This window comes from Pelecanus crispus, chromosome 5 (genome assembly GCF_030463565.1).
Source record: "Pelecanus crispus isolate bPelCri1 chromosome 5, bPelCri1.pri, whole genome shotgun sequence".
NCBI classification, from domain to species: domain Eukaryota; kingdom Metazoa; phylum Chordata; class Aves; order Pelecaniformes; family Pelecanidae; genus Pelecanus; species Pelecanus crispus.
In genome coordinates, this window is record NC_134647.1 from 27139379 (window position 1) to 27163952 (window position 24574).

General features: G+C 37.1%; 1 protein-coding gene across 1 annotated transcript in view; it reads right to left on the bottom strand.

The window, feature by feature from the left end:
* TTN (titin) overlaps positions 1-24574 on the bottom strand; it is a 242336-nt gene that overhangs the window by 204658 nt on the left and 13104 nt on the right. Inside the window, exons 13-43 of the mRNA XM_075710465.1 lie at positions 24406-24531; positions 23009-23290; positions 22681-22746; positions 21923-22181; positions 21545-21605; positions 21219-21431; positions 20369-20511; positions 19486-19691; positions 19141-19371; positions 18337-18581; positions 17394-17617; positions 17101-17274; positions 16838-16997; positions 14628-16318; positions 14256-14537; positions 13716-13982; positions 13300-13572; positions 12930-13193; positions 12570-12830; positions 11780-12040; positions 11046-11309; positions 10693-10953; positions 10258-10518; positions 9551-9811; positions 9322-9463; positions 9066-9231; positions 8630-8861; positions 7747-8031; positions 7517-7642; positions 5168-5356; positions 833-889 (exon numbers count right to left, since the gene is read on the bottom strand). Coding sequence (XP_075566580.1) covers positions 833-889; positions 5168-5356; positions 7517-7642; positions 7747-8031; positions 8630-8861; positions 9066-9231; positions 9322-9463; positions 9551-9811; positions 10258-10518; positions 10693-10953; positions 11046-11309; positions 11780-12040; positions 12570-12830; positions 12930-13193; positions 13300-13572; positions 13716-13982; positions 14256-14537; positions 14628-16318; positions 16838-16997; positions 17101-17274; positions 17394-17617; positions 18337-18581; positions 19141-19371; positions 19486-19691; positions 20369-20511; positions 21219-21431; positions 21545-21605; positions 21923-22181; positions 22681-22746; positions 23009-23290; positions 24406-24531 — 7933 coding nt within the window. The remainder of the gene's footprint in view (positions 1-832; positions 890-5167; positions 5357-7516; positions 7643-7746; positions 8032-8629; positions 8862-9065; positions 9232-9321; positions 9464-9550; positions 9812-10257; positions 10519-10692; positions 10954-11045; positions 11310-11779; positions 12041-12569; positions 12831-12929; positions 13194-13299; positions 13573-13715; positions 13983-14255; positions 14538-14627; positions 16319-16837; positions 16998-17100; positions 17275-17393; positions 17618-18336; positions 18582-19140; positions 19372-19485; positions 19692-20368; positions 20512-21218; positions 21432-21544; positions 21606-21922; positions 22182-22680; positions 22747-23008; positions 23291-24405; positions 24532-24574) is intronic.

Below are 24574 nucleotides of genomic sequence, written 5' to 3' on the forward strand. Positions count from 1 at the left end.
AAAATAACACGTTCTTCTGCGTGTATGTTTTTGCTGCCTGGAAAAGCTGTGTGTCTTTGGGTGGCAAAGAAGAAAATCTTACCTGACTTGCAGACAGTAGAATAAACGCCCTTTCTGACCCTTCTGTTTGTAGATTAAATATTCAAACAATTGAGAAAAAATATTTTGAAAGATATTTAAAAAAAAAGTAAGTAATTAGCTAACATGAAATGAGAAGGCGTTTATTCGAACTAATACAGCCACTAACTTCACAGTGTTATGCACAGGGAAAAAAAGCAAGCAACATGAACCATGTATGCTATCTGCAAGCCAGGGTAAGAGATACATAATGATGAATTAATGTATGTAAAAAAAGTGCAAGGAATCAATGGAAATGTGTAGCTTTCACATATCCTAAACAACAAATGCTTTCTAGTATACTTCCATCCATCCAATAGTGTCCACTGAACTGATTAATGTTAGGTTGCTAACTTGTTTAAAAATAATATGATTAAGATTTGTATAACTTCCTTCTGAAGTAAACTATTCCATGCATTCAAAAGGAAATTGAACAAATAAAAGCTCTGTGAACAGCTGCAAAGCATGAAGTAAAAGTTATGAATATGGCTGCAAAATTATAAATTTGAAGTTTTAAACATATTTTAAAACTTAAATAACCTTATAATGCAGGTAACCCTTTGCATATCAAAACAAACATGCAATATGTTCCAATATGCTTTAAAGTGTGTCTTTCTTTCCCCATCAGACACTACATGTAAGCAGATAAAAGCTTTTCACAATGTTACTAATTACTGGTACTAATTATTCAGTGTAACATCGTTGGTGACTGTACCTTTCACTTCCATTTCAATCTCTTCCTCTAGCTTCTCATGAATAATTTTTTCAGGAGCTAGAATAAAAAGACAAAGACTTTTGAGCTATAGTTGCTAAATATGCCAATCAACACTTTATGTAGTTAAAACATCAAATCTCTCTTGCAAACATACAGAAATTCGCACATACATACACATAAATGCATGCCAAACAATTCAAACACTTGATAAATTTTGAGAACAGTGTAATCAAATGCTTTCAAACTTGTTTGCAATGTACACTTTTCTATAAGGTTTGCTTTCTATTTTGCAGGGTGAGGGAAAGAGTCTGATGTAACATGCCTTTATCATGCCTTAAACCCCTGAAGAAAACATTCAACAATCCACAGACTAATGAGATGCTTCTCATTTTTATCATCTCCCAGGGAATGAATGTACTGGAATGCAATGATTCTACGCATGAGGAATTGATACTTGGAAGGAACATGCAGTTGCCAACCTGTCACTCTCAGATGGGTGCTGCACTCGGCTTGTCCTGCAGGATTAACTATCCTGCACTTGTATATACCCTTGTGGTTCTGACCAACTTTCAACAATCTTAAACTGCACAGTGGCCCATCATGTTTTAAGGAACACAATGCAGACTCCTCAACTATTAGCTGATTGCAAAGCCAGACCACGCAAGGTGTAGGCACACCCTTCATTATACAAAAGAGTAACACATCATCTCCTTCTTTAACAGTGGTTTCTGAAGGCAGAGTTTCAAGAAACTCTGGTGCTTCGGCATCAGTTTCCATGATGTCTTCACATGGCACAACATCAGGATAGTAGACTCTGTTTCTTTGCTTCTCAGTTTCATATGGTCTTTGGGATGTAGATATAAACAAACTTGAGGTTTTCTTGGAAGATTCTTGCTTAACTTCAGATGCTTTAAACTGACAATCTTTGGCTGCTTTAAAGCTTTTAGTATCTGATTCAAGGGTAATTTTTGTTACTGCTTTGGCTTGTGCTTCTTTTGCTAGGTAAGAATAAAGTTAGGAAAAGCATTAGGTCAGATGTTTTGCAGGAATAAAAAATATACTTAGGGGGAAAAGAGCAATAATTAGTATTGAAAGAATGTCCAGCATATTAGTGCTACAACAATGCTATTAAACATGAGTAATTACACATTTAAGAGCTCTATTCCTGCTGCAATAATTCTAGGTACCTGTTAAGCCTATGGAACATTCATGGGACCAAGGCTTGGTCTGTAATGCCTAATACAAGCACATCTTTACTTTTAATTGAGAACCTCAATTTAGAAAGGAGCAGCAGAAGATTATGTAAAGCATATTCTTTCTGTGAAGAAAGACACTTCAATATGTAAAAGCCAAATCAAGAGGGTCAATGGCTTCCTCATTATTCATCTTAGTTCTCTGCTCTTGATTCCTTTGAGCTCAGCAGAAATACTATCACCTGACCAGTGAGGTGATAATATATTTTTGGGTCTTCACTAGTGGTAACACTACTAACATTTTAATACGCTGATGTCAGGAAGAAGTGGAAGGAGTCTTTGCAAAATTAAATACTTGTATCTCAGAGAAAGTGAAGGGTAGAAGACAATTCCTTAGTGCAGTAATACAATACTTGCACCCATTAATCCTTTCAGGTGCATTGACCTATATTGCCAACCTTGGATTTACTGGAAACAAGCTGGACCTACAGAGTTTGAAATGACCAGGTATCTAGTTCAACAATGCTTATCTGACATTCTTATCTTCCTTAAACTCCAGCTTCAGGAATTCTCAAAATGTAAAAATTCCTACCAGCTTGTTTTGCTTTACATATCACTGTATATCATAAAGGATATGAGGAATAAAAAGCCTCAGACATCTGTGACTTGCTGGGAAGAGGCATGAAGTTACAATACCAACTTCCCGGTACTGCACATGTCACTTATGAATAGAGCTGTAAATGTGGAGGAAAAACTCCAAAGCATTATTACTAGAACCTTCTCAATTAAATACTGATAGTAAAGGAAATACGAGTGAGCTGTAGGCAGTGATAATGAAGCAGCAAAAGGTAAGTCATAATGTTAAAAGTCAGATAACCACCTTTGACTGTTAGTATTGCAGCAGTTGTTGTCCCTCCGTAATCATTACATACAGTACAACTGTACAGTCCTTGATCTGTCAGCTGGGCATTTAGGATTGTGAGCAGTAGGACACTTCCATTTTGTGATATCTTCAATTTTTCAGACACTTCTATCCTTTCACCTTCGTGGGCCCAAAGAAACTCAGAGAAGAATTCATTTTCTAAGCCACATACGAACTGAGCAGTGTCACCACATTTCACAGTTAGGTCTCTGAGCTGCAAGAGAATCTTTGGAGGGACATCTTTCATTTCCCGAGCAGTGGCCATAGAGATCCTGGTGCTCTGAGATGTTTGAGAAAGGATTGTTGTGTGCATGGCTTCCATTTCTTCAACTGATGTAGACTTCATGGTCAAACTTTCTGATACGCTTTCAAAAACCTGCATACCCAGTTCCTGTGATGGTTGTTGCATTGATTTAAATACTTTTTGATAAGTTTTAATATTCTTCTTTGTGAGAGGAGCAACATGAAGTTCTGATATAGCCTGAGACTGGACAGACTCTTTTACATCTTTCCCAGAACTTTGCCTATCTAGGGCTTGCACTGTGTAATCAAGTAACAAAAATAACAACAGTATTAGTATCTAAAGAACTTTACTGGGCCATGCTCTGAACAAAATCAAACGGCATGGAGGATGAAAATGAATGATCTTCATTTGAAAACTCAGCATGCCAGATGCACTATGCTCTTGACACAAAGATTATCCATTTACATATATGAATGACAAGTGATGCCTAAGCTAGTCATGCAGTTGATACACAGTTGATGCTTATCTCTTCTTTCACTGAAGTTGTCTATTTTAGTATTGGAAACTTATTATGGAACTTTTTAAGGAGGTATTTTCTTTTTTTTTTTTTCCTACAATAGTGCAAAATACCTCAGCCAATGTTATAAAGATCACTTAATTACTTGTTTTAAAAATCTGAATGCCTTCAGTAAAATGATTCTATTCTTTGATCTATATCAAGACACAAATTTGCAAATTTCCGAATGTTACGGCTTAAACAGAAGAAATGAGAGTGGCTGGGTTACAGAGGGTAGGTACTACTAACATTAGCTGCTAAAGAAAAGGTGTGAAACAAGGAAAGAAGAACATTAGTAACAGCGTAAAAGTGTGGTATACAACAAACTGAATCCCTTTGAAGTAAAAATGGGGCTTTACCTTCTGTAGTCACTGTAAGTGTAGCTGTACAAGTTGTTTCTCCAGCACTATTTCTTGCCTTGCAAGTGTATTGGCCAGCATGCTCTAAGAAAGCATCTACTATTATCAGTATAGCTGTGCCTGTAGACTCATCAAAGTGGAAAACTAAGTCTTTTGTTGGCAACATGAGTTGTTGATTATGAAACCACTGGATTTTTGGTTTGGGCATGCCAGAGACTCTGGCTTGAAATCTGACTGATTCCCCGCTGCATACCCTGCAGCTTGAAATAGGCTGGATAAAGGCGGGCCTTTGGCCAATAGACTCCTCCTTAAGTGAAACAGATGAAGAAACATGCCAATGGGACTCTGATGTAACTTCTTCAACCTTTTTAAATCCTGAAAAGAAGCATTCCAACTTTAATTCCTTACCCTACACTACAATAAATTTTCTCTCTCATTCAAGATTTTTTTTCTAACTTGCAACTTAACAGCATGAATTATTCTAACTCATCATTTATAAAATCTGTTGCAAAAAGAAAACAAATATTTATGGTTAAATAATATCAAGGACAATATAGTACTTAAATAGCAAATTCTCCAGACAATATTTCTGCTCTAAAACTTTGGTCAATGTTTCATCAATTCATATGGATGTAAACTATTTCTTTTCAGCTGCCCAAGTACCTGGTACACACCTCTATTTAACACGTTTTCCAACACTTTCAAAGTGTTATACAAAAACTCCTGCTAGATTGTCCTCACAGTCAAATCAAAGAATGTGTAAGCAATGCAATTCCATTAGAAAGAAGGTTTCTACCATGTTTGGTATGACAGATTCTAATACTGGAGAGAATGAAAAGGTGAGGTGCATGGAACATTGAAAAGTTGTGAAATATGTTTTCCTGTGCATGACCTGTATTTTGGAGACGTACATGTATTCTGTGGACATTGTAAATTGTAGCAATTAATTGAGTTAAAAGACAAAATGACAGACAATGACTCACATATAATCATCAGTGTATATTAACATTAGTATTGGAACATGACCTAAACAAGACATCTTCTTTAATTGCACACGGTACCTTCTAACTTCAAGGTAGCAGTGCTTGTCACTTGGCCTACAGAATTACTAGCCACAAAGGTATAGATTCCTTCATCCTCTGGATAAGCTTCAGCAATCTCCAGCTGGTAAGTGTCTTCAAACTGAGTCATTCTAAAAAACCGCGATGGCTTGATCTCTCTCTCTTTGCTGTACCAGGAGACTTTCAGATCTGCCCAAGCAACAGAAAGAAGAAAAAATGTGTAATTTATGATATTAGACTAGTAAATAAACACTATTTTTATATCTATATCTGTCAGAAATCTTAATCTCAAGTATCTTTTTTAAGTTTAAAGGTGCCTTGTATTACTTTGGTAACATATGATCAGTGAAAAATAGCTTGCTAGTTGCTTTAAGGTTTTACTTCTGCATTGAAAATATTTGTATGAGAAAACTCATTTTGGTGCTGCTATATTCCCGGGTAAAAATATTTTTTCCTTTCCCCTCTTAATGTATCAATTTAAAAATATTTTGCTACTACTAACATCAGGGAAAGTCTCACTTTTAAAAAGGGATTCTGCTACAATTACATGATTAAACAGCCTATAAAATCACTAGGTTGAGCTGAGCAGGTTAAAGAAATTAAAACAGAATATCCTTTTGCTAAGGACAGTACCTTGCCTCTTTTTGTTGCAAATACTGTAAGTTTTACATCTCAAGAAAGACCCTGTCTTTGTACCTTTGTAAAATTTATATATAAAATGTTGTGTTACTTGACCTGTATAGATTCTTGTAGACTTAGGAAAGAAAAGGACTGAAAGAGACTTCAACCTTCCCTCTCCACCTGGCACTATATTACATCATTAATCAAATGTTTTCACACAAATAGTGTGCTATGACTGTCATCAGAAGAAAGAGACAATGTTTTCAATAGCCAGTTGCATAGTGTGTACCGTTAAACAACTGTATTTGCAATCATTTATTACCTAACCTAATATAAAAGTTTTTCACAACACAAGTGAGAGGTATGCAAATCCATTTGGATACAGTATTCAATAAAGGAACCTTTCAATAGGAAAGGTTTCTTCACCAAAAGGGTTATCAAGTATTGGAACAGGCTGCCCCGGGGAAGTGGTTGAGTCACCATCCCTGGAGGTATTTAAAAGACGTGTAGATGTGACACTGAGGGACATGGTTTAGCGCTGGACTTGCCAGTGTTAGGTTCACAGTTGGACTCGATGATCTTAAAGGTCTTTTCCAACCTAAACAATTCTATGGTTCTATGATTCTATGAAAGGGGACCTAGACGAAAGGATCCTTATGCTCTGTGCTGTAAATGCAGCTTCCACATTCATATAAACGTAAATTGTAAAAAAAGTTACACTAGCATGCTTTCCACAGAGGGCAGGCCAGTCTTTCCAACATACATTTTCTGAGTTTTAGCAGCACTTCTAAAGCAGATCAGATTTGTTGTAAAGGTTTTTTAAAAAATTTGGAGTCTGATTTCAAATTATGGAAATGCAAATTATATGTATTTACATATATTTATATTACCAATTTTATGTGGATTTTTACACAGCTATCACTCAGGATTATTTTTAAATTTGGAGTTTTATTTATCTTTAAACAATTATAAATACTTTGGGACTAGAATTGGATCTTATTCTGCAGGTTTACCATGTGAATATTTTATTACTAGTCATACTCAAGGTCGTTTATTGAAAAAAGGTAGTTTTATTTGGTTTTGTGTTAACTTGGAAAGAATTATTTTAATTGTAGAATGATATTCTATGTAACTAAAACTAGCAAACTTATTTAAGGAAAATCTACACTTAAAAAGACAATGAGCAAACACCTTTTCATGCTAGGAAGAATAATCCAACTGCAGTTTACTATTTGCATAGTGATGCGAGATACTTAGGAATATTAGGATAAAGGTTGAGGCACAGTTTCAGTCTCTTTGTTTATTAACTGACATGACACTGTGTGTCATCAGAAACTTTGTCATGTTCATTTAATATGATAAAGCTTTTCCACCATGATACTCTGTGTTTTGAAACTCTGCATTTTACTCACTGACAGTTTTCCAACATCAGTTAGCATTTGAAACGCTGAGAAGTTTTCAGAGACAAATTTTTTGAAACAGACCTTCTTTTAGAAATGCTTAATGTTTATGGTAGTTTATAACTTCCATGCTTGATGCCATCTTTGACATATGACTTGCTTAACAGATAGTTGTCAGTGAGCAACACTTTGCTGTGTGTGTATATCAAATAACTGTACTTCTAGGGAAAGACTGATCCCAGCACAACAAATACTGTTGCATTTCTTCTGAGTTCAAGACGAAAAATTCTGAGAGATGAAGAGATGTACAGGATTTCATTAAACTCACCTGACCCTGTAACTCTGCACTGAAAACGAGCAGACTGTCCTTCAGATGTAACAGCATCACGTAGTGGTATTATGACAGCAGGTGGATACACTGGCACTTCTACCTCAGGAGAAACAACTTCTGGGACTAAAGGATAAGAAAAAGAAGAAGTAATTTTTAAAGATGAAGATCACCACACACGTGTTGACAATCTCATTTCAAAGGCATTGTTATGAGCACAGGAAACTCACTTTCCACTGAAAGTGAAGCTGAAGTTGTAGCAACTCCGTAGTCATTTTTTGCTTCACAAGTGTACACTGCTGCATCTTCAGGGAACGTTTCAATCAGCAATAGAGTATATTCTTGTGCGTCATGAAGAAATTTGCACTTGAAACCTGGAGAAAGCTGTTGATCATCTTTGTACCAGGAAATTTTGGGCTGTGGTTTGCCTGATATCATAGCACAGAAGCGGGCAGGTTTGCCAGACTCCACAGTGGTTGGCTCTAGCTCCTGAATAATCTGGGGTGGCTCTGGAGCTGCAAATTGGAGGCGGGGGGTGGGGGGTGAGGCGGCGGGGAGAGGGGAGGGGAGAAAGAAGAAGAGAGAGAAATCTCATTATTGATATTTATCAAGGCTTCAAAAATATTAGCAAGGAATCTATTGGGTTTTTAAATTTTAGTATTCCCAATCTTGCATGCCCATGAAAATCTGCCCTTTTCCTTGATACAGGGGGAATGATCTAGCAGCCAGTGCCTTAACATAATTAGCTGTGTTGGTGTAAGTGTTTTCTAGCAAAATGTGTCCAAGAATTCTTAGGTTGATCCCTCTGGCAAGGCATATTTGTCCATATGAACAAATTAGTTTTATTTGGACCTGAGAATTTCCTGTTCTAAATAAATACAGTGGGAAAAAGAACTGCTACAGCATTTTCATCAGCTAGCCAGCTATGTCAGTAGAGAAACATCCACATACATGAGGATTTTGGTAGTGTTCCAGACATAAGATTCTCTTTGGATATTTTTTTTTTTTTTTTACTTTCAGAGTTAGAATTCCAGAAAAGTTATATAGAAATCAGAAAAACAAAAAACACAGGGTAATAAATACAGTCAAAACATTGTTTGCAGGGACACATACCATTCACATAGAGAACAACAGAACTCCTATTCCGTCCTGCAACAAAAGTATATTCTCCAGCATCAGAGTAAGTGGTTTCAAAGATGCTCATTCGATGAACTCTCCTTTCCACCACATAACTATATCTTTCCTCATATTGGAAGTTAATCTCAATACCGTCCTTGTACCACTGTGGTTCAATGTCATCTTCATTGACTTCAAATTCAATTTCAGCTCTTTGTCTCTGAATGACCTTTGATTAAGGAGAATAAATATTAGAAATAGTATTTGTTTTTACAGATGGTCCCACATTCCAGTTTCCTAGAAGAAGGCCCTGACCTTATGATTACAGATTTTTGTGTTAGGACTCATGCTGGTTAGATATTGTTGCTCTTCCTTTGCATTATTCTTTGAGTGACAAAGTTATGAAATATTTATTCTTCTGTATAGGCCATACCTGAATATCTTTACGGATGCTTCTGATACGAATGTCACGGCCTTCCACTATCAAATTGGCACTGGATGTGTTTCCACCTGCTACTACAGTGTATTGACCAGCATCAGACATTCTTGTGGAAGGAATGATGAGACGATGGACATATTTCTCTCTCTGAATTTTCATCCTAAGTACATCAGAAAAGAAAACGAGCAAGTTATTTCCTGGGGGAAAAGTACATAACAAAAGTCAATATGGTGTAGAAGTAATCATTTACCTGTCACCAATCTGGAGTTCTTGTCCATCCTTCATCCACTGGACCTGAATGTCAGGTTCTGAAATTTCACATTCAAAAATAGCCCTCCTCTTCTCCACAACTTTGATGTCTTTAATATGCTTCCTAAATTCAATGTGACGAGCTAGGGCAGGAAAAAAGTAGAATGAGTACCATGATGTTATTTAAGCCACTAGAAGTCACTAAATATACAAATGAAGAGGGCAAATACCTTCCACATATAAAGTGGCTGATGAAGCTGCTTTTCCAGCAACAAAAGTGTATTCTGCAGCATCACCAAAATGCACATTCCTTATGGAGAGGGAGTGTGTGAGCTTCTTTGTTCGTATCTGGCATTTATCAGTCGATTTTATTTCTACCCCATTCTTTAGCCATTTATATGAGATACCTTCATAGTTAACAGTAACTTCAAATGTTATTGTATCTTTCTCTTCAGCATTGATGTCTTTTAGCATGGAGGTAATTAGGATGGCTAAAAGAAAAGAAACGGACATGGTTTGGGACCTTTTGTTCTGTTTTGCTTTATTTAAAACACATGTTAACTGGATCAGAGATGTTTAAAAGTCTTTTAAGACAGATTCTGATTTTTTGGTAATATTAAAAGGAAGGCTCTGTGTCCAGAATCCATACTACAATTAAATTTCCCCAAACTTCTGAATGACATAGGAATCAAAATTCTGTCTCCTATGGTGACTGGACATTTAGGCATGTTGGCCCAAACAGAAGAATCCAGGATCTGACTTTCACGTTCACAGCTTCTAGTTCTCTTTTAAAAATGTAATTGAGGCTGTTTAGGGTTATTTGAAAATACTTCTGCAACAGTGCTGGTTTTGTCTGAATTGCACCCAGTACATGTATTAACACAAACTCTATTATTGGTAACTGTAAAATATTCTGGTTAATTTCATTTTTACATACGTTTTACGGTCAGAGTTGCACTGACTCTGTCATTTCCACAAACAAATGTGTATTCTGCAGAATCTTCACTGCTTGTGTTCATGATATTGAGCTGATGGAGTTTCCCCTGGACCACTATTTTGAACTTTTCACTCATTTCAATTTCCACACCATTTTTCAACCAGACAGCAGGCACATTGAAATGAGAAACTTCACATTGAAAAGAGGCAGTTTTGGTCTCAGGGATCTCGATATTTTTCATGGTCTTTGTGATGTGTATGGCTAATAGGGGAAAAAAAACAGGACAAAAAAAAAAAGCATTTTTTAAAAGTCAGTATGTGTGGAAGAGTGAAAAAAAGCAAGGATAAAAGGCTATGAAATGTCAGGTCAAGTTGTTCAATATGAGTTGGTGTAGCAATTCATACAATTACATTCTTACAAACTTACAATACTTACTTTCCACAAACAGTTTTGCTTTACACTCAATTTGCCCAACAAGAGCTGTGTATTCCCCAGCATCAGCAGGAGATATGTTATGTAGCATAAGTTTGTGAACTTTCCTTTGAGAGATCATCTTGTATTTATCACTTTGTTTAAGCTCAACATTTTTGTGGAACCATCGGACTGGTACAGTATCATGGGATACGCTCAGTTCAAAGGAGACAACAGCATTTTCCAAAGCAGTCACATCCTTCGGCTTTTTGATGATCTTGACAGCTTGAGAAAAAAAGTTAGCAAGATTCAGCAGCGTGTTTGATTTGAATTTCAAACCACACATTAAAGCAAATATTCAAACCAGATTGACTTACTTTCCACATGAAGTCTGGCATTTGCTCCTATCTTTCCAAGCTTAAAGCTATAAACAGACTCATCAGTGACAACACAGTGTTTGATTTTCAGTGTGTGAACAGTTCCTTTCACTGAAATTTCATATTTGTCATTTGATTCAAGTTCAACACCATTTTTAATCCACAGAGCTCCTTTCACATCAGGGTGGGTCAGTTCTACACTGAAAACTGCCTCCTGTGTTTCTGTCACAGTCAAGTTCTTTAGTGTCTTCTTTATCTTAACAGCTAGGGAAAAAAAAGACAGACCAAAATTAGAAATTATAGTAAATACAATAATCCTAATAAAACTGAATCATGGTGCTTCATTTTAAAATCTAGTATGTATATATTGATTTATACCATTTCCACTGAAGTGGTGTGCTTGGAACACAAAAAGGAACATTTACTTGTAGCATCCATGAGAAAAGGGTTTTTTTATTTGATATGTTTACTAAACACAACTAGCAAAGAGTGAACTTCTACCTGCTAGCCCGTACCTTTAATAAAATGTGTTTTTATTAAAATACCAGGCTAAATTCCAAATACAGATACTCCAAAATACAGTAAGTTTGCCACCTCAGAAAGTGCATCATTATATAAGAATATTTTCAGAAAGTGAAGCAAAATATGCTTGTACCTTAGGGCCTGATCCAAGACATAGTGAGTGATGCTGGACTGAGTTTTAAAGACCTCCGTTAGTTATAAAAAATACTGACCTTCAACCTTCAGTTTGGCAGATGTCTTTGAGCTTGCTATTTCATAGCTATATTCACCCATATCATCCAGTTTCGTGGCAGGGATGTTGAGCCTTCTCTTTACACCATCAGATTCAGCACGGTACTGATCTGTCAGAGGTAATGGTCTACCATTTTTTAGCCACTGGCCATCTGATTCAGGATTTGCCACCTCACATTCAAAAACAGCTTTCTGGGACTCAGCCACAGTTAGGTCAGTGAGAGGCTTTGAAATGGCACCACCTGTTGGGAAGAAAAAACACATGCGTGTGTTGTGTTGCTGTTCAATTTTCCCCCCTACAGAAATGCAACCACGTGGAAAGTTGGTGCTGGAATTCTTTGCCCTAATTTGCAGCATGCCCCTATACATTCTGAGTTCTGTGAAAAATCAAGAATAGAATGTGACCTGAACATCACAAAAAGATGTTTCTTACTTCTATCCTAGTTATTCTCATTTATTATCAGCAAAGGTATACTGAATATTCAAGAGAAAAAAGGTTTTTTTCTGCATTAAGTACGTCAAAAGCATCCTACAGCATCCCATACTATGGCTCTGATTTAGCAAAATATATAAGCACTTACGTAAAAGCTTTATTGAATTCAAATTATACCAATCATAAAAGATAAGGGGAAGAGCAAGGAGAACAGAGAAAAAGGTACAGACAAGAAAAGCACAGAAACAGCACAATTGCTACCATTACAAAATACAGTACTTTGAGCATTGTTTTTAAATCACAGTGAAATAAAAATCTTGGACTTTAACCCTACTAACCTGCTACTATAAGCTTTCCAGATGTTTTCTTCTCTCCAGCATAAAATACATATTCTCCTTCATCATCTTTCATCATCTTCACCACTGTCAATTTGTATGTTTTGCCATGTGCTTCAATTTTATATTTAGGACCAGCCTTGATCTCTTGGCCTTTGAAATGCCAAATTACATCAATCCCTGAATGGGAGAGCTCGACCTCAAAGGATACATTCTGTGTTTCAGTGCAGGTGATGTCATGAAGACCTCTAATAATCCGAATTTCTATAAAAAGAATACATTACAAATATATTAGTTGCTTCCACAGTTTTGTATTTAAAGAAATAATTTCACAAAGAACTGTGCATCTTAAAGGAAACCTACTTTCAACTGTGACATTGCAACTTGTTTCAACTTTGCCAACCATTAGCTTATAATGTCCTTCATCTGAAGCATGGGTTCTGGTAAGCACTAGCCTCTGTTTAGTGCCTTTACATACAGCTTGTACACGTTCATCAGGCTTTATCTGATGATCATTTAGGTACCATTTGGAGGAAGACACATCAGGTGCTGAAACTTTGCATTCGAGAATAGCTTTTGTTCCTTCGACTACATGAACATCTTTTAGAGGTACCACTATTTCCACACCTGTCAAGTTACAAAAATATTCATAATGAAAAAACTATGCCTTTAAGAAGTAATCCTAAAGGACCCCAAAATCAAACACACCTTCAAAATCATGATAATGACTTACTGTACACTGTGATCCGTCCAGTGGTTGAGAGTCCAAGACCAGGAACACTGAAAGAGTAAGTTCCACTATCTTCCTTTGTTGCATCTTCTATCAGCAACATGTGTGACTGTTTATCCAACACAATGTGAATACGATCACTTGATTGAATTTCATGACCATCTTTCATCCAGACACCTTCCACATTTTCTAGGGAGACTTTAACTTCCAGTTGTACAATATCTCCCTCACAGACTTTTTGATCAGTAAGTCCTTGAAGAATAACCATTGGACGAGCTGTGGAATGAAATGAAGTTAATTAATCGTCACAACAGATAAGCAGAATATTGAATATTAAGGCAGTATGGAATATAGTGATGTAGCTATAATATAGAGAGATGCTATAATATAGAGACAGTATAAGTATTAGAAATGCTTACGCTTCATCTTCAGTTTGCAATGAGTCCTTTTTCCGTCAACAACAAAGCTATACTCTCCTTGATCATCTTTATTAACATCTTTAATAGTGAGGATTTGACGACCACGGCGGGATGCAATCACATATTTATGATTAGAAGTGAGTTCAACATCGCCATGATACCATTTCCCCTCCACATCTTCTGGGGAAACCTCGCATTCAAGTTCACCTGAGAAGGATTCTGGTACTTCAACATCCTCAAGTTCTTTAATAAACTCAACCACAGCACCTACAGGCAAAAATAATTACATTTATGAATAAGCTTGATTAGATACTCGTGATGAAAACATTTCTTACTAAATGAGCCTAAGGAAATTAATATATATATGGTGTAACCTTTTTACATAAGTATAGCTCCAAACTTTCATACTGGATTCTCAGAATGTGAAAGTAGCTTGAACATTCCTTAGTGCATTAGACATCAGTTTAAATTGTTCTATTTCTTCCTGAAGCTGATTTCACTTTAACAGTACTGCATGGTATTCAGCTGTGTGCTTCTTACCTTCAACAGTAAGCTTTGCAGTAGTTTTTATGGATTCATCTTCCACCAGTGCACAGCTGTAGTCATCAGCATCAGACATTTCAATTGCTAGTACAGAAAGAAAATGAGCCTTTCTGTCTGAGTGCATCCTGTATTTATCTCCAGAGTGAATCTCAATTCCATCTTTAAACCATTTCACTTTGACAAAGGGTTCTGATGTCTCACATTCAAACGTTGCCATGGAGTCTCTCTCTTTAGCAACAATATCTTGTAACTTCTGGGTGAAGCTGATTAACTGCTTGGCTGCAAAACGATATGCAATGAATCAACAGTGCACTGGCCATATAGACTTAACACACTATGATAGCATAAAAGTAAGGGAATTTAAATTACCTTGTACTAACAGGAAAGCATGGCTAGAAGTTTCACCAGCTATATTGACTGCTTTCACCATGATGCTGGCAGAATCATCAGAAGTCACATCTCTGATGACTAATTCGCAAACATTATCTTCAGGCCAGTACCAATACACACGATCAGTCCTTTCAATCTGCACACCATTTTTGAACCACTGGCACTCAGGGTCTGGTTTTCCCACCACTCTCACACGGAAGTGTGCATCTGTCCCCTGGGCTACAGTCTGGCTTTGAATTCGTTCAAATATCTTGGGAGCCTCCATGCTTGGACTAAGCTCAACCTTCTCTGGTTTGAAAGTTGGAATGGTGATTTTGCCTTCAGGAGGAAGTGCTTTCTTCTCTTCCTCTGGGATCTCTTTGGTCCAGTGCAGAAGTTCTTCTTTTGTCTTTTTTAACATTTCCTCATATGATTCGTCTTTTTTGCGAGACTTAAGTTCTACAGCAGTGATGGCTTCATAATAACCCTCTTCTGTCCTACGCTTGAATTTACTACGCAGCTCTTCAGATTCCTCTGAAAGCTTCTCATGAGTGATTCTTTCAGCCCTTTTCAGTTTCACCACTTCTTTGGTTGTTGCCTCTGCAGGTTTGTCTACCTTCTGTACCTCAAAGAGAAGTTTTCCAGGTTCTGTCATTACAGGCTCATGTTTGGGTTCAGGAGCACGACGAAGAACAGATCTGAAGTCTTCCCTCTGCTGGATCTCAAGCCTCACCTTATGTTCAATAAAGCCTTCTGGATTCTCTGCAGTTACTTTCACCTCTCCTGTGTCATATGATTTGCAGTCCACAATATCCAGGTAGTAGATTCCATCGTAACGGAGTCTAAATCTTTTGCTCTTACGGATGAGCTGTCCATTGAGGTACCAGTTGACCTTGGGCAGAGGATAGCCAGTCACACGGCAGCGGAATCGTGCTGTTTCACCTTCCAGGACTCTTGCAGGTTCAGGAACCAAAACGATTTCTGGTTTTTGTTTTTCCTTTTGGTCCACTGCAACTGCAGGAAGAGCACCCTCATGGGCCATTCTTTCTAACTCTTCAATTCGCTGTAGTCCCCTTCTGCCTTCTGGCAACTGGGATTCTTCCACAAGGCTTTTTTCATCCTTCACAATCAGAGTAGCAGATGTATGGTCTGTACCGTATTTGTTAGTTGCTCTGCAAGTGATCACTCCACTATCTCTGGAATAGGCTACTCCATAGTCTAGGCTACAGTACCCAAACTCATTGATCATACGGAGTCTGTTAGCTGCTTCCAAGGGTTTACCATCATGCAACCACTCCACCACCATGGTTGGGTCACCAATTGGTGTAAGCCTGCACTCAAAGTGTGCTGGTCCAAATTGCTTGAGCCTTAAAGATGTGAGCTTCTTCTTAAAAAATGGTTTCTGTTGTTTTTCTTTGTCATAGAGATCTCCTTCCTCCCATTGCTCTTGACCATAACGCAAATGGAGAGGCTCTAACTCTGGTGCTGCAATCTCCTTGGCTTTGTAAGTTCCTTTTGGAATGATTAATCTCCTTTCTGGTTCAGGTTCTGCATGTTCAACCTCAACATTTACTTTGCACCGAGTAGTGTCCCGCCCAGCTTTATTGATAGCAGTAGCAGTATACCATGCAGCATCTTGCCGGGCAGTAGATTCAATTTTAAGGGCAGCTGCCCCTTTGGTTCCCTCAATCCTGAAATATTAAAACAATTTTCTTTTAACTTTTTTGCACTTATTTGTTATTCATTTTTGCCCTTCTCCAAAATTAGGTCAGAGCCTCCAAAGACAAATCTCTGGAGGAATTAGACATGTTGTTTATGTTTATTCATGTTATGAGTGTAGTGCCTAAGAATCAAACAGATAAGGATAATAAAAACCAGTCTTGAATTCAATGGCAGTTTTGCCTGCAGAGGACTTTGAAATCAGAGACAGATAAACGTTCCCTAAATCTCTGTTGTAAAAGCATTGGCTTTGCAGAATACAAAATACACAAATACACAAGCTGGAAAAAAATGGAGTGAGTCCTACAAGATACTTTATATCTCTTAACCTTGCTGCAATGCAGAAGCTGTTAGTAGCTTCAGCAGCCATTGGACTAAGTCCTTATGAATCCCTTCTATGCAAGCAAGGGTATTCAGCACACTGTAGGAGGCACTTCCCAGGATGGTGATTATTAACTCCTTTACTATTTAAACAAAATAAAAATGCTTACTTTATTTTGGGGTATTTATGAGGTACAATGATGTCACTGTTCTTCAGCCATACAATGTCAGGATTAGGGTTACCAGTAGCTTTCACTGCCATCTCCAATCTAGAGCCCTCCTTTACACTAACATTCTTCAGCCTTTCCACAAAGTGTGGTCTGACTAGGTCTTCCTTAGCTGAAAGGACGAAGGTAAGTTATCACAAGAGGAAATGACATAACCATGGTTTTTAATAAGAAACACTCCCCAGCCTCCTAAAAATAGCATGCACGGTAGATACCTTCCACAGTCAGTGTCATTGAGACTGAAGCTTTGCCTGCCCTATTCTGAGCAATTACAGCCCATTCTCCAGAGTCATCAGGCATAGCAGGAACAATGATCAATGACTGGGTGCCATCTTCTTTAATCACTATTTTATGGGTGTAGTCATTAACCACTTGTTGACCTGCAGACACACATGGAAAAAAAAAAAAGTTGCACTCAAAACACTGTCTCAATAAGGTGTAAAATGCATATAAGATTGGTTTTTAAGACTATTTGTGGATGAAAATGAGGCTGATGTACCATTATGGAACCAGTATGTCTCTGGCATAGGTCTGCCAACAACTTTTAAGTCAAATCTTGCTGTCTGCCCCTGTGAACATTTAAACGATGTAGGTTTCAGCACAAAAACTGGCTTATACAGTCTCTCTAGTTGTCCTTCATCAGTTTCTTCTAGTCTGCGGGCAGGAGAACGAGAAGGAGAACTGCGGGCAGGAGACCGGCTTGGAGACCGTGGAGAAATAGACCTGGAAGGAAAAGATAAAACAGATGTGTATGACAATGTCATATAGCAGTGGTCTGACATGATAAACAGAGTTCAACTTTTTCCTTTAGCATAATTTATTTTAAAGAGGTTAACTAATTTATCCAGGTGAGAAATTGAGACAAAATTAATTTTTATTTGTAGTCAATTTTCTTTAGGTTTTTGACAGCTATTTGTATAGCTGAATAATATTAGGATACACCATATCCAGGAAAATTTTGGGGTTTTGGATACTGTACAGATGTGGATGTAATCCTGTGTACATTTGTGCATGTGTGTGTATGTACATGGAGGCAGAACACAGTACATGGCAACACTGGATTTTCTCTGTCATAGAAATACAGCTATTTCAAGGGTGGGAAGTAAGAGTTGCACACAGTACTAAAATTCCAAGTGCAGAGGATTTTTTTTTCCAAAACATGAGTACTTTAAGAAATAAATATGGTTGCTGAGGTTGTAAATCTGATACTGTGGCTGGATATGCATGTGAATGGTGGGACCTGCATTGCTCATTTAGAAGGCAAATCAGACAAAGAGTTGGCACATAAATCAATATAAGCCATGAAAACAGCATTTAGAACTTCTCTAGAGATATGCAGACTCCAATAACTTAAGCTGTTTAGCTGCTGTGTAATGAGTTTTTGGACTGTCTATCACAGCAGAGTGAAGTCTCATGAAATTTATATATTAATGTGTACCTACCTGTATCTTCTCATAACTTCTGGTCCTGGCATATACCCTGGAGTTGCTGTGGGTGCAACTGGCTCAACATAGAGTTTTGCTGAGCAAATGGCATTTCCTTTCATATTACTGGCAAAGACAGTATAAATTCCTTCATCTTCAGGTAAAACAACAGGCAAACGCAGACTGGCACTGCCATCTTGCAGAACTTCCATGTGGTAGCGCTCTCCATGCCTTATGCGTTTACCATCTTTGTACCATGCAATCTGCATGGAAAGAAACAGTGGAATGCTATATCAGCTCTCCTAAAGACAAAGATCTAGTAATGACTCATGCATACAACATATTACAACTTCCTATTTTTCAGCTGATGCATCGTCACAGCCCATGTGTATGTGGTAACATTAACATTTTTACGTGAAATAAGTAAGATTAAAGTAACATGCTTTCACAGTAGCCTGAAACACAATTTTTGGAGCTAGAACCTGATATAAAGCCCATTTTGACGACGAGCAAAGTAACCTAGACTGGCCTTGCTACTATGTTACCCACTTGTGTGGGCTAACTTGGAGATACTCAGAAGCAAGACCAACTTAACTGGTAAATCTAACCTACCCCTGAACTGGCTAACCAACCTAACACTATTCTATTAAGGGATGAAATAGAAGTTCAGCTTGATATAAAAACTAAAGACTGGATTTCCTTTGAGATATGCTGTTTTCTATGCAGAATGTAAAATGCCTGACAATGAGATGTTAAGGCACTTTTCAAGTAGAGGACCAGATGGTTTTTTAAATAGATTAGTGTCATACAGGTTTGGGGTACCTTTGGCAATGGATATCCAGTCGTCTTGCAATGAAAAGTAACTCCTGTGCCTTCAAAGGTTCTGTAATTCTTTAATCTTAAATCAAATCCTGCTTCTATAGCTTCAGATTCAGAAATATCAACCATCATCTCCTCTCCGTCTTCTTCAAGAAGTTCATCTAAGGTGGTCTTAATAATTCTGAGTTCAATTTCCTTGATTAGTCTTTCTTCAAAAGAAGAAATATGGAATTCCTATACAGAAAAGCAAGACCATTAGTTCTGTGTGTCAGATAATGACCTTGTAAAGAAGTGATTTGTACTGGTAAAACATCAGTATACAAAATGAGTGTGGGGTAGTAGACATACCTCATCTTCTACAAAAGTTCTGACCACCACTGTATCTTTTGCCATTTTCTTCCTAATTAGGGCTTGTTCTTTTTCATATTCTTTTTCAAAGTCACCATATGAAATAGCTGGGGCTACCTCAGCCACTTTAGGTTCCTGTACATATGCAGTCACCTGAGTTTGGTACATCATTTCTTGTTGCGATTTTATGAAAGCTTCATAATCAGCTAAGAATTAAGAACACATTAACTCTGATAAGTTTTTGTGGGTTTCATTGGATTGAATAGAGAAAACAGGTATAAACTTATTTTACTGTTTCTGGTGATTCAAGCAGAGTTTCTGTCTGTTTCACCAATGAAATACAAACAGCAATAAAATACAAAGACTGATGCCCTCAGATGAGCTTTATAAACAGGTAAAAGTTTTACTGTGCTATTTAGGTGTTCTAGTTCTTAAAGTCGAAGCGCCTGTAGAGGTAGAGACTATTTTACAATTTCTTCACCACGGCTCTGACTCCTGCAAACTTTCATGCATTTTTACAAGGACAATTGAAAAAAAATTTAACTTAACTTCTTTCCCTGCAATAGGACAACCTATTACTTGATTAACCTCCTTTCCCCACATCACTCCCTAAATGTCGTATGTTATGTAGACTGTTATGGACGTCAACAGAAGAAGGTTCCTATAGCTACACATTCTAGCAAAGAATATAAGTCTTTCAAGAACCCGATGTCAAATACTCTGTCTTGCAGCAACAGAGCCACCAGATCTCCCTTTATGTTTCATGTTTCTTGAATTGACCAAACTAAGCTGCAAAGAATTGCAGCACAATTTAAAATCTTTTTTCCCATTTTAAAGTTAATTTTAAGAAATATTTTTCCCATTTCTTTAAACTACTATGTACCTTCTTCTAGTAAGGAGACCGTTGCAGAAGCTTCTCCATGTTTATTACGAACAACAATAGTGTATTCTCCGGCATCGTCGGCAAAAGTCATGGAAATTTCAAGTTTGCATTCCCCGGTTTCTCTTTTGTAACTCACTTTGTATCTATAGAAAACATAAAAGTACAAGCTCTGATGAACAGACTTTTTAGTGAATTGCTTTAAGTTATATAAATTAATCAGAATCACTCCTGACTTGTACAAGACAAAAAAAGAGAAACTTTTGCAGGTAACTTTCACTCAATGAATCTGCAGAACAGTGTAGGAAAAGTAACCATGCTGAAACTATTGTACAAGTCTACTTTCTGTTGTCACTAAAATAAATGGGATGCAAACATCAGTACTGAAATATCAGAGATCTAGTTATCAGACAGAGTAGAATGCTTTGTGCACATAGTTGGTCCTAAGAGGGGTCATTATAGCATGATATATTTCAAGAATGCTACAAATGTATTTATTTTCTCACTAGAAAGTGTGTTGCTTTCTATAGACAACATTTGCATAGACAGAATGCAAACATTTCATAGACAGAATAAAACAAATGCAAAACTTCTTCCTGATTTGTTTTTAAGGATATGAAGCATTTCTTATTTTATGGTCTTTTGAATATTCATATTTTAAAACCTAGCAGCCTTCTAAAGTGTCACATTAAGACACAATCCTATGATTTTTCCATTTCAAAAATCAAATTTCACAGAAATCGGTGATGATGTTTGGCTCAGCATCAGTAATGGAATCAAAATTATGGTATTTTCAATTAAATATTCTTAAAAATTATGTTTAAATAGTTTTTGTGCATTGTATTCAAAGTACCTGTAGCCAGTCGTTAAAGGAACTCCACCTTTTTTCCAGTAGACATGTGGCTTTGGGTTGCCCCCTACTTGGCACTCAAAAATAATGCTCCCACCTTCAATTAATTTATGTACTATGGGTTTTCTTATGAAGAAAGGAGGTATGGGTTCTCCTGATACTTCCTCTGCTGCAGCAGAGACATCTTCCATTACAATGTCCTTTGTCTCCACGTAGCTGAAATAAGATTCCAGTGCAGGTAAGTGAGCTGATGTCTGAAGCTCTCATAAACAGAGTGCAAGAAACTAGTGACCACAGTAGGAGCAGTCTGTTTAGGAAAGTAACTTTACCGTTTCTCTTCTGTAACAGCCTTCTCGGAAATGGTTTCTCGAGTCTCAATTTCTTCCGAAACTGCAAGGCAAATATGATATAGTGGATTTTAAAATACTTTAATAGTGCTTAAGCAGTGAGTTTAGTTGACACAAAGAGAGAGAAGGTTAAGTAGTTAGTTGGCTCAGAGGGCCAGGTACTTCCACTGAGGAAGCAAGTTAAGAGTCTCCATTGGCTCATAACTGGCCTTTTCCTCATATTCTTACAGCCTTGTTACCTAACAGCCCTGGAATACAATTCAAGGCATAGTTCTACTTGGGAGCTGACAAAATGTCTAAGTTACAAGTAATATGCAGTTAACAAAATTGTAATTTTCCTACAGTAATAAATATACTTACCTTTCACGTGTAAGTGGCAAGATGTGCTGACACTCCCAGCCTTATTGGTAGCAGTGCAGGTAAATCTTCCACTGTCTTCTGCAAAGGCTTCACGAATCACAAGGCGAGCAAGCCCTGCTTTGAAAGTGATCTGGAAGTCCATTGAGCTCTCAATCTTGTAGTCTTCCCTGTACCATGTCACAGTAGGCTGAGGATGACCAGAGATATGGCACTCCAGTGTCACAGACTCACCTTCAGTCACAGTCTTATTTTTGAGGCCCTGTATGACAAAAGATAAGTATCACAGTCAGTATACATTTTCACTACTAAACAGACATTTAAATAACTAAAAACCTATTTGAATGGAAAATTTAACGTCTACTTCAAAACAGTATTCTGTTCAGCAGTGTATCCAGGAAAAAAAGAAGCATTTTCTAAAGGGAAGTGTTTGAAACTGGACTTGGAATCTCTGAACATTACCATTATTAACAAGAAAATGAAAAGGTAGGTTGATGTTTACGCAGATCATGGTGAGAAATTGTTTCACTGCAGCAAAGGTCAAACTACTATGTGACATAATTGTGAAGAATCACCCCCATAACAGACATTCAGAATAGTTTGTATGAGAGAGAAATTGTATGGCTGAGTAAGTCTAATACAGGATTAAAAAGATTAAATAAAGCCAAATTTTTGTGGTCAGGTTTTCAAAGATAAAAGTTAGAATATAAAAAGGGTGAAAACATAGTGTAACTCCCCTAATCTACATACAAATTACTTACTGAGACTAAGGTGGGTGGAGTAGCAGGGATTTCGGCAGGCACAGGAACTCTGGCAGTTTCTGTCACCTAGGTTGTTTAAAGCACAGTTAATAAACACCTAACAAAGCCAAGGACATAAACAGCAGAATTTAGATAAGAAAAGAAATTACGTAAGAGAACTCTTTGCTTGTCATAGGTAAATTTTGGGTCCTTAGAAATACTTGTGTAAATATAGCAGAATGCTATGAAAGTGGAAAATCGTGATGAGGAAACAGCAAACAAGTGAGGCTATGCTACGTTTTCAAGATGAAAGTCAGTCAAAGTGATGGAAATTTGCTTAATAACATACCTTTGCTTCACCTTCTTTCCGCAACACCAAGTGTTCTTCCCTCACTGCTTCACCTTTAATGCTTACACCTGTCTCTTTTTTAGTCTCAACATCATAGCGACTTTTATAGGTCTCAGCAGCCTCTCCAAAGGGAAAGTGTGGAGGGGCAACTGGCTCTGCTTTTATCCTGACTTCATGTGGCTTTAGCTGAGGTGGTTTCACAGGCTTGGTGATCTTTTGCGCAGCGGAAGTAGCTGATAGCTCTTTTTCCAGAGTAGCCATGGCAGATCCAGCTATTGAAACCTAGGGAACAGAAGAGAAAGAGTTATAGCTTTGTTGTTCTCTTGTTTTCAAAGGAGGCAGTATATTTCTCGAGCAAATTGCATACGCACCAATCGCTTTCTTAGTTACTTATTTGTTGACACTGCAAAAGTTATATATACAAAAATGCCTTCTAGTTTTAGATTACAGTAGTAGAATACTGGAGATATAATATGCTTGTATTGTTTTTGATGTGTCTAACATTCAAATTTTTTTCCTGTTTTTACTTTAGAATTTGGTCTTTAAATGGTCAAGAAGCTCTTAAGTGCAACATGAGAAATGTCCTCTAAATTTATTCACTTGAGGCTTTAGCTTTTCATTTAACCAGTCTGATACTGCAGTAAACAATACTACTAATTACATAACTGTCGTGATTAAAATAACCAAAGAGATTTCAAAACATTATTGTAGGTGTAATAACTGGAAAATATGCATAAATCTTTAAAGAGAAAGAAATTTTAGGTAATTTTTATACTGTTTAATTATGTTTGAGGGAAAAAACAGTTCCTTTTTAAAGTCCAGGTGAAGAGAGAAAGTATGCTTGAATGAGAAAATTAAACAGAAACTTTTAATATTATGTGAAGGAGCCAGAAGAAGGAAAAAAATTACATTAAAAATGGATGGTGTCATATTATGCAGTCTGGATTTTTTCTGTTTCAAAAATTATCTTAGTAATCTGCAAGGAAAAAAGAAGCACTGTTTCCAATGGGCTAGTGAACTGATTCACATAATAAGATTGAAGAGGGATACTTCTGCTCTTTATAAAACATAAGCTGCATGACAAATCTTTATGATTTCACTGGATGACATGAAGTATTGAAGCTGCATCCTTAAACAGATGAAAAGCTTGTTTAAATAACTAGTAATTACAAATCACATCTTAGCAGTTCATGTGTCTGTTTACAGCACTGCTGTAAACAAGCCAACAAAGCTGTCAAATAAGCCAACAAAAACAACTGTAGAGAGCATACAACTCTTCTTCTTCTTCCTAGGAAAGCACCATACTGGACTGAGAGGAAAACCAAATGGAATGGGTGACCTGCTGGTTATTATAAATGAGCACGCTGTTCTTCTTGGATACAGTTTTCACTTCTTACCTCATATGTATGATCTGGTTTGGGAACAGCGATTTTGGAGACTGTGAAGTGAGGACTTGCTGTGCGGGGTCGCGGATGTTCAACATGAATTGTTTTCTCAGTCTTAGTTTCTGTTGCTCTTTTTACCTACACAAAGCAATGAAAAAAGTTGTTGAGAATGTGATGCTGT